The 10,498-nt window shown below is 39.5% G+C and overlaps 1 protein-coding gene across 1 annotated transcript; it reads right to left on the bottom strand.

The window, feature by feature from the left end:
- Positions 1-402: 402 nt before the first annotated feature.
- ndufa8 (NADH:ubiquinone oxidoreductase subunit A8) lies at positions 403-10,200 on the bottom strand. The gene is made up of 4 exons (XM_085358159.1): positions 10,015-10,200; positions 7,728-7,891; positions 2,176-2,341; positions 403-854 (listed from the first exon to the last, which is right to left on the bottom strand). Exons 1-4 carry the CDS (start codon positions 10,063-10,065, stop codon positions 717-719), a joined length of 519 nt encoding a protein of 172 aa, XP_085214285.1. The 5' UTR covers positions 10,066-10,200; the 3' UTR covers positions 403-716.
- Between the last annotated feature and the right edge of the window lie 298 nt (positions 10,201-10,498).

Genomic DNA, 10,498 nt, shown 5'->3' with positions numbered 1-10,498 from the left:
CACAGTCTTACATGTTCCACAGACCAGCGGGCCACTTTCAAAAGGCTTCTCACCTCCTTCCACTCAAGGTCATGAACACGTGCAGCAATAAACACACTTCACCGTGCATCTCTGAAAATTACCCTTCTGGTCTTCTTCCAGTCCAGGTCAGAGGCAGGAAGTGAGCCGAGAGAAAATGAGGAAGCAGCAGCAGCGCTCTCTTGCTTCAGGTAGTGACCCTGAACCCTGACCTTTAACCTCACCTTGAATCACTCTGACAAAACACAGACTTGCAGCTCCTAATAACCTTAAAGTATATATTTTTTTAAAAGTCAGAAATGCTTAAGATGTTAAAACACATTAGTAATATTAACTGAGCATTGAAATAAATTTAAAATAAAAACAGAAAGCTCCTTTATAATTTATCTCTTTATTTTCGGACAACAATAATAACAGTATGTTGCTTTTGTTCACTTTTTTACATTTACAGAAGTGGTGGACTCATGGACTTTGTTCCTTAATCAAACTATTGGACAATGTTTGAGGTACAGCTGCAAAAAAAGAAATGACTGTTCAGGCATGAACCCTGTCCAAATCCAGCATCCTTAATGCTCGTGTTTGCAGGTCAGAAATTCAAACCTTAGAACTATCTTAGAAGTATCAACAGTCACAAGAAGCCTAGCTGTTTTTGGACAGAGCCCACGGCTTTGGAGGGTGACTGATTTTCCAGAGCTGCCTCACCAGTTCCAGAAGAATAACCTGCTGCCATGTTTGGCAGGCTCCAGTTTGCCCTCGATGGTTTGGTTGGGCTCTGGACGAGGTCTAGAGTGGTAGGGGTTCTCTGGCAGGGGCCGCGAGGTTGACACTTTGGTGACCTAAGGAAGAAAAGCAACACACAAACCATAAATTCTCAGACATACACAGTATAAACACACTGAAGACTCACTCAAATATTAATTGACACACTGATGTCAAACATGGCAGTTATTAGGAAACAATAGAGCACATGCTCCGTGCCAATCTCTGACAAGAGATTATGCTTAAACCGCATAATAGGTCCATGCTAAAATGAAACCATACAAAAGTTGTCAACAGCTGAAGCCCTGAACATTTCCTTAGCCTTTCACTGGGCCTTCCATCTCATCCCTTGTCATGATTTATATCCCTGCACCTCTTTGTTTCCCCCAAAATCATCCAGACTGTCCCCTTTGTCCCACCTTCACACCATTTGCCTCCTAACCTTTCTTACAAAAAACAGTTTGCTAATTTAAGTTCCAAAATGAGTAACAAAAATGGAATCTGTTTTAAATATATAAGCAGCCAGAAACTTGGTCCAGATGCACATTAACTCATTCACTGCCATTGACGTCTATAGACGTCAATTACGTTTTCAATGGGAGGGGCTAGAATACAACCTCGGGCAGCTTGTCAGTGAACATCAGACTGCTTGAAATGTATTTTTCACAAAAAGCTCGTTTTCTCCCTTTTTTTGGTCAAAACAGGCATTTTTGGTGGAACCCACCTCTCTTCTACAGCTGATTACTAAAGAACGGAAAATGGTAGAAACAAGCTTTTTTTTTTGGATGGAAGAAGAGAGTCTGTTCTTCATTTTGGTAGGTTCAGCGTTTATATGATCATAACACACAGTTTTCTGTGGCTCTTCAAAAATGAGTAAAAATGCTCAAAAACCCTGGCAGTGAATGAGTTAAACAAGAACATTTTTCACAGTTTTACAAAGTCACATTTTTGTTCTTTTCTTTGCCGGCTCACATGTTTGAGTCGGTGCACAATATCTCTGTCTAACAAATGAAAGACAGCCAGAAAGTTGATTACAACCATTCAAACGCTCCCAGGTTTTTGGGTTGTTGTTTTTTTTTTTTTGCAGAAGTCCTTTTAAAAGACTACATAAATAAATGTCTAATAATCTATTGTTGGCATCGCTTTTTGGCTCCGTTTTGATTGCTGATACCTAAATTAGTGATTGCCAGTGTTATACAAGCCCCTTAAAAATGCTGGTTTTATGGAAAGAGAAAAAAACAAAGCAGCATAAAACTATTTGCCTGCTCAGAACTGTAGCTGAATGAGACTGCATAAGATGCAATCATACATACCCCACAATCAACATGAATAGAGCCCATCAACCGAGCTACAGTACTCACACTGCAAATGCACAAGTTAATCCCTCACCAGTCTCACCTTAGACAGATCTCCCAAGTCAGGTCTCTCCCATCCCAGTTTCTCAAGGACGCAGCTGTCGAAAGCGTGCTGCTGTTTACGGCAGTGACGGAGTTCTGCCAAGTTTGAGTAATCCAGGCAGGTCCAGTACTCCGTGAAGGACTCGGCACAGTTCCCCTTGATTTGCCTAAAAGGCACAGTGCAGACAGACACACATCATAACATGCAGAAGCAGGATTAATCTTCATACAGACTGAATCTGCAACGCATGAAGTGGAAATCTTTCTCTTAAAATATAATTCATTTTTATCCATCATCCATTATTGAAACATTAAAACCACAAAGATGAAATTCATAATATTGACTGTATTGTTTAAATGCGGTGTTCTCTGGGAAATGATCCCAGCATTCATGTGACTAGCACTTTGACGCACACCACCCATGTCGCAGACAGACACCAACACACCCACTGCTAACACCTTCACCCTCCAAAAAGTGAAAGCACTCCCCGACAGCAGTGGCCTCCACCCTGCGGAAATGTGCCCTGTCAGAGTGCAAAAGTGGCCTAAGTCACTGGCCTGACCTCCAGAGTTCCTAGATCCCAATCTGGGAAGTTTGGAGGAAGCAAACTAAGTCAGATGCACAGAGGCTCCTCTCCACATCCTACAGGACACCATCCAGAGATCCCATCAATCCAGCGACCACTGAGAGATGTTTTGGTGGGTGATAAGGGGTACCTACACAATATTAGGCAGGTAATTTTGATGTTTTGATGCCTAGTTGTATGATACTGGTGCTGACACCAGTCAGCTGACACCAATCAGCACCAGTATCCCACCAGTCAGTGGGATTTTCAAAAGAATGCATATCATAGGAGTCAATAATTCAAGAATGTAAAGGACAGAGCTGCTCAAATTTAAGAAACCAAATGTATTTAAGAACTTATATCAGCGTATGGTTACTCTGCTTGTGAGCAGTCACTTGTTGATTGAATCTGATTGCTATGGGCTGGTTTTCTATAACAAGAACACCTAAAGGTGGCTGGCAGTTGCCAGAAACACCAGAGAATCAAAACAGGCCCCTGGTGCAATTACAACTTTTCTCAAATCTATCTTCATTATCATAATTGCAGGTTTTTCTCTCACAAAAGCACCTCAGTTGCTGCACAGGCGTACCAACATAACCAAAGCTCAGAATAAAACTTTTCAGTAAACACAGACACTGCACTTAAGAGTGAAAAAGGCCAGACCACAAAGTTTTATGGACACAATATGCTTCATGGGTAATTTTCTTATTCATGTTCTAAATCGGCCACTTTTTCTACTAAAGAGAGGGAAAATTACTGGAGTGTTTTCTGCATCACACTTAATGAGCTCAAGTTGATGATTTATTCTTATGTTTTTGGATAATTTAGAGAAGAGGCTGAGTAACTCAGAACAGAGAAATGACAATCTGGAACTGATTTTTATAACGTCAAAATCAATATACTGATCAATAAGTAAAGAGAACATGATAAATAAAAAGCTTTGTGGAAACAAATAGTGACTCAACAGGACAAATGATGCAAAAGTGGAAGCGGCTGTGTGATTATCACACATTACACAATGGAAAATAACTCTTCAACGTATGCGGCAACAACCCTAAAGTTGAAGTAACTGAAATTTTGATGAAATATCTATTGAGGCTCATACTGATCTCATTAAAAAATGTCACTGCATAAATCAACCAGCAAAATACAACAAGATTTAAAGGTTTCTTCCCATAACTTAGTGCACAAGTTGAGCACTCATCCTCCCCCATCTTACATTAGGATGTACTTTGGATAATTGTCACACTGAACCACCGACCTTCTGATCAGTAGATGACCAGCCTTACAGGGAGTGCAGAATTATTAGGCAAATGAGTATTTTGTCCACATCATCCTCTTCATGCATGTTGTCTTACTCCAAGCTGTATAGGCTCGAAAGCCTACTACCAATTAAGCATATTAGGTGATGTGCATCTCTGTAATGAGAAGGGGTGTGGTCTAATGACATCAACACCCTATATCAGGTGTGCATAATTATTAGGCAACGTCCTTTCCTTTGGCAAAATGGGTCAAAAGAAGGACTTGACAGGCTCAGAAAAGTCAAAAATAGTGAGATATCTTGCAGAGGGATGCAGCAGTCTCAAAATTGCAAAGCTTCTGAAGTGTGATCATCGAACAATCAAGCGTTTCATTCAAAATAGTCAGCAGGGTCGCAAGAAGCATGTGGAAAAACCAAGGTGCAAAATAACTGCCCATGAACTGAGAAAAGTCAAGCATGCAGCTGCCAAGATGCCACTTGCCACCAGTTTGGCCATATTTCAGAGCTGCAACATCACTGGAGTGCCCAAAAGCACAAGGTGTGCAATACTCAGAGACATGGCCAAGGTAAGAAAGGCTGAAAGACGACCACCACTGAACAAGACACACAAGCTGAAACGTCAAGACTGGGCCAAGAAATATCTCAAGACTGATTTTTCTAAGGTTTTATGGACTGATGAAATGAGAGTGAGTCTTGATGGGCCAGATGGATGGGCCCCTGGCTGGATTGGTAAAGGGCAGAGAGCTCCAGTCCGACTCAGACGCCAGCAAGGTGGAGGTGGAGTACTGGTTTGGGCTGGTATCATCAAAGATGAGCTTGTGGGGCCTTTTCGGGTTGAGGATGGAGTCAAGCTCAACTCCCAGTCCTACTGCCAGTTTCTGGAAGACACCTTCTTCAAGCAGTGGTACAGGAAGAAGTCTGCATCCTTCAAGAAAAACATGATTTTCATGCAGGACAATGCTCCATCACACGCGTCCAAGTACTCCACAGCGTGGCTGGCAAGAAAGGGTATAAAAGAAGAAAAACTAATGACATGGCCTCCTTGTTCACCTGATCTGAACCCCATTGAGAACCTGTGGTCCATCATCAAATGTGAGATTTACAAGGAGGGAAAACAGTACACCTCTCTGAACAGTGTCTGGGAGGCTGTGGTTGCTGCTGCACGTAATGTTGATGGTGAACAGATCAAAACACTGACAGAATCCAGGGATGGCAGGCTTTTGAGTGTCCTTGCAAAGAAAGGTGGCTATATTGGTCGCTGATTTGTTTTTGTTTTGTTTTTGAATGTCAGAAATGTATATTTGTGAATGTGGAGATGTTATATTGGTTTCACTGGTAAAAATAAATAATTGAAATGGGTATATATTTGTTTTTTGTTGAGTTGCCTAATAATTATGCACAGTAATAGTCACCTGCACACACAGATATCCCCCTAAAATAGCTAAAACTAAAAACAAACTAAAAACTACTTCCAAAAACATTCAGCTTTGATATTAATGAGTTTTTTGGGTTCATTGAGAACATGGTTGTTGTTCAATAATAAAATTATTCCTCAAAAATACAACTTGCCTAATAATTCTGCACTCCCTGTAGTTCCTGAGCCTGGGTGATGTCATGATCGAGATGCTGAATCACCCAGTAATGTTTCACATACTTTAAATTAGCCATTGAAAACATTTTAGGCAAAACTGATTTCGCAACAGCAGTGCACACAGTCTCAAACCAAATGGTAGCATGGATTTCAGGATGACATACTTTGGATTTTATCATTACAATCTTTTTAATTAATTAATTTGTTTAACTGATCTCATGCTGCTCTTTTAGCTGCTTTAATACACTGGCAGCATCTCCTCCTTTTGTGTCTGGAAAACACAAATACATTGTTTGCATATTGATTTTTGTATACCACTTATCATCCCTTGGTCCTTGGATAACACCCATATAAATTTTTATGTGATATAAAAAATGTCATATCACTATATCATTGCTATAGCAACGCCATAAATTTATGTTCCCTAGTGCACAACAACAGGATCAGCACGGCCGTGTCTGAAAGCCAAGCATCAGCCTCCCATGATGAGTACCTAAAAGGCAGCTACCTCAACAAACTCCAACAGTTCTTTCCTGTTCCTGCTAAAGGTGGAAATTAACACATTTATTCGGACTGGGTTGTTTGATACCAGGCTGCGAGAGTTGAGGCTCGGGTGTGAAATTTATGGTTTTCAGGGATTTTATTGTTAGCTTGGTTTCCCTGGGTCTTTTCTCGTGTTGTAGTTGTGTGTCTTGTTTTGAAAGATATATTTACCCGTTACCATAGCGACCAGAGAGCATAAAGGGGCAGAGAGGAGGGTGTTACTCTCAATGTTGTTGGTGCATTTCAGGAGGACGCTGCTAATAAAGTTACACAATTACACAGTGAATTCGCTTATTATTAATAAATTTACAAAATACCACAGTTTTTGTCTTGGTCGTATCATTTTATTTTGTTGTATTCATCCACGGCACCTTAAAGGCTGGTCCGTGAAAATATTGTCTTACATTAAACCGGTCCATGGTGCAAAAAAGGTTGGGGACCGCTGTATTAGGTGATAGTACCAGGTACATGGTACTTTTTTAGTACCTACTCAATCGAGGTTCAAAGCAATCAGAAAATGTGACGTTGTCAGACTGCATGTCACCGATTGGCTAGTCAGTAGCATCACTTGATAAATAATGAGAGTGTCTCCTTCACAAAAATCAAAACCACCATTTTTGCAAACCAGCAACAAGGGAACTAACACTGACTAACACTAACAGAACTAACACTGTGGTCCCCGATTCTGACAAAAAGCCACTGACTGCACTGCAGGTATAACATCACCTCAATGTTGTAGCATTCATGTTGCATACAAATGATGTCACGGGACGTTGAGCCGTGTTAATATAACAACCCCACGTACACATTAGGTAGTACTCGACTGTAATGGAAAATGACTTGTCGCATTGAGACGAGTAGGTAATAATGGAAAAAATGCTTACTTCTCTAGAATCTAGTTGCTCTTCTCCATCCTTGATGTTACATGGAAACCTGATTATCACCACCTTTTTCTTCCCTTGCACTACTTTTAAGTCACATATTCAACTTTACCATGACGTTTACTCAGTTATGTTAATAATTTATTTTAACCAAAAGTCAAAAGATTGAAAACCTTATTAGCAGTAGAAGACACAGAATATGAAACTTCCCAACTCTGCAGTCTTCAACAACTTTGAACTATGAAGGCACAACTGCCCAAGAGCAGCATTGGAAACCTCAGAACACATTCTCTTACCCACATGCCCATCACCAAGAAATGCAAAAGTATCTGACCAGAGTTTCACATGGACTCCCACAGTCTGCACTTTCAGCTGGCTCCAAAGTCAAGCCACATTTTCAATCACTCTCTGACCACAAGCACACTGTTCACTTTTGCAGATGACAACAATGCAGCAGCCCTCAGCTCTAAAAAAAATCACCGGAGTATCGCCTTTCTGTCAAATATCATGACAACGTCAAGCCAAGGCATAAGGAAAAATGTTATTCTCGCAGAAATGACAAAGCCCATCCTTTCACCATTCAGACTGCTCAGACAATACGTCTAAGACCTCATCAATCCAGTCCTGTTTGTATATAGTCTCCTGCTTTCAGTGTTCACTTTCAGATATTGTGTCCATTCATACCAGAACTATATGGCACCAAACTACTACCTGAAGAAGTTGAGTGCACACTCATTGACCTTTCTCCCTTCCTCTAGGCACTTCCGGGGATCCTTCTCCTCCCAACGGCAGAGCATGAACTCTTTGTTGGGTTTGTCACATTGGGAGCCATAATGGTGGGCAGCAGCCTTCAGTACCGAAGAGGACACTTTTATCTGCACAGAAAGCAACACATGGAAGACAATTAGAATGAAAAAGGAACATAACTACAAGAGACACTAACAAATAACAATTATGCAATTGGTGTTTTCATGAGACACACTTTAGTTCACTTCAATTTTATGTATATAGCACCAACTCAACAAGAGTGTATATTAAGGTAGCACTTAGTACTAGTTTTATTTTGGTATATCAACAAGAAACATAAGACAGACCACAGTGAAGCCAAAGTTTATTTGCAATGTCTCTCTCTAGATGGGCTGTGTTTAAAAAAACACAAACAAAAGCCTGGATGCAGTTCCCAGTAGGAATTGTAAATGAACCTTGTATTGATCAGTTAATAAAGAAAAAACAGCATGATGTGACATAAAGAAAGAGCTGTGTTGCTTCTTTAATATTCCCATTACAACTGCCTTGTAGTGATCACTACTAATGTGATTTAATTTATAGCTGCTATATGCATTATTATCTCATGAAGAGCAGGCACGCTCAACATATTAAGAGCTTCTGCTGTGAAAACATGTCCTTGAGCATCTGAACTGTTGACTGTTTATTTTTGTCCAATAAGAAACACAACCTATACAATAAATAAATACATTATGAAGCAAAACTCTACACAGAAGTACAAATTCTAACATGAGAATGACCACTTTAGCCCACAAATTCTGGCTTTTTTAAAATCTGAATATTTTACTAGGACTGCCCCCATGGTAAAATTGCGGCCTGGTCAGTGTTATAATAAAACTTTAGCTATAGCCAACGCATGCATCTACTTGTTTTGCATTTCCATTTTATCAAAGGAAAACATTTGCTTATTTATTTCTGAACTTTTTTTAATCTCCTCGTCACCCTACACATGTAAACATTTAGCCAGCACAAAATTAATGTGAGAAAAAACAAAAAACAAAACAAAAACAGACATCAACCACTGTTTGCCATTGATGCCATTTGACACATTATGAAATGTAATGATTTGTTTTATTTTTGAAAAATAATGCAAATAATGTTTAAGGTGAAATCAAATGTTCACAAATGAAACAGGAGTGTAAACATTATTTGTGACAGTTTCAGGATTTAAATATACAAAAAGCTAAAGTAAAAGAAAAAACTGAGATTAAATAATAATATCTCTGTTGCTGGTGTTGAATTATGTAGTAAAAATGACATTATTAAACGCTATTTACATTTAAATGATTTATATTATCTACAACAATATTTCTGAGGGCTACATAAGTTAATGATATAGCTGTTTTCTTTGTGTCTTCTCTTTTGGAGGGTAAGGCAGCTTTAACAATATGAATGCAGGTCAGATATATACAAGCATTGCTTCTATCTGACCCTGTTCAGCCATTACTTCCAATATAAGTGAATTTACTATCTGTATCAAATATCAATATCAAAATCTTTCAACAAGGTAAACATGTTGGTGCATTTCTACAACATATAAATATATCTGTGTATATATACACTATATTCTTCTCTTCATGTTCTCTTTAAAATATCTGCAGGGGTCTTGCCAGGTATTTAACAAAAGTCATACTGTACTTAAAGAAAGTTTGTCTCACAAGCTGAAAGAGTATGCTTTAGCAAAAGCTTGATCAAGTGCTAGGATGTTAGGACAGATCTAATTTAATGGTGCAGGCTCGTTTATTATATCCACGGTGCTATTATTGTTGGACAGGCACAGGCTGCTGCTGCTGACAGCTATCACCTGACTTCCAAGGACAAGTTCAATATGTCAAATAGCACTGCTACAACAGACTGGTATAAGAACCGAATGGAATCGAAAGCTCCTTTCACCCTGACAGGTATAACCAAATGTACATTCTGAATGCACATTTGCTAAACTTAAAAGACTCAAGACGTTAACGCCATATATTGTTGTCAAAAATAGTTATAAAGGCGCCCGAAATATTTAACACCTTCCTGTGCTATAGTAAATATTCACTCACGTGTGTATAGCATTCATCAATATAATATAACTATCTTAGCAAGTAAAGCTAGTGGCTTAAAGTTTACAGCTTTTCAAATGAACCGTGCAGCAGCTATCCCTTCAGCTAGCTACTTAGCTGGCTTGTCCCGTCTTCTTCATTCATGCTAAACAATAATGGCCGCTCACCTCGTCCACCTTCATCTCCTGCAGGGTGGGGACTTCCAGCTTTGTGGGCATGACTGCGTAGATGTGCAGTTAAAGAAATCAAGAAGCTCAAATACCGCTGGTGAAAAACATTCAAGGTCCTCGTCAGACGTGCGAGCGACGAGGCCGTAAAGAAGGTCAGTTAACTTCCCCTGCTACTGTCAGCTAGTGGCCGCGCTCTGATGACGCAATTCACAGAGCGACGCGGAGCCGCATGCGCACTGTCAAAAGACTTTTGAGAAAATAAAATTGGATTGACATTTATCATATTTTATTTAAAAATGAATAAATCCAACAAACTATGAAAAAAACATTTTTTTTAAGATGAGTAGAAACCAATAACTTGTTCAACAGTCGTATTGTTGCGTCATTGCCATGGTAACGGTATACCGCTTCACTGCTGTTTTCAGTTTTTTTTATTGTTTTTAGATCGACTTTGCATGCTTTTTCCACCCTACATAGAAAG

This window comes from Diplotaxodon limnothrissa, linkage group LG7 (genome assembly GCF_057381915.1).
Source record: "Diplotaxodon limnothrissa isolate DT_005_m linkage group LG7, D_limnothrissa_male_GT1.1, whole genome shotgun sequence".
In the NCBI taxonomy this organism is placed as follows: Eukaryota; Metazoa; Chordata; class Actinopteri; order Cichliformes; family Cichlidae; genus Diplotaxodon; species Diplotaxodon limnothrissa.
Note: the sequence above shows the minus strand (reverse complement) of the source record. Positions and strands in the feature narration are given on the sequence as shown.

Bases quoted from the DNA above. Each gene is read 5' to 3' on its own strand.
- ndufa8 (XM_085358159.1), bottom strand. From the start codon at position 10,065: ATGCCCACAAAGCTGGAAGTCCCCACCCTGCAGGAGATGAAGGTGGAC. The intron at 7,892-10,014 runs GTGAGCGGCCAT...CTTTCTGTGCAG, and splicing joins AGGAGATGAAGGTGGACGAG to ATAAAAGTGTCCTCTTCGGT. The intron at 855-2,175 runs GTGAGACTGGTG...TTTCTTCCTTAG, and splicing joins ACTTGGGAGATCTGTCTAAG to GTCACCAAAGTGTCAACCTC.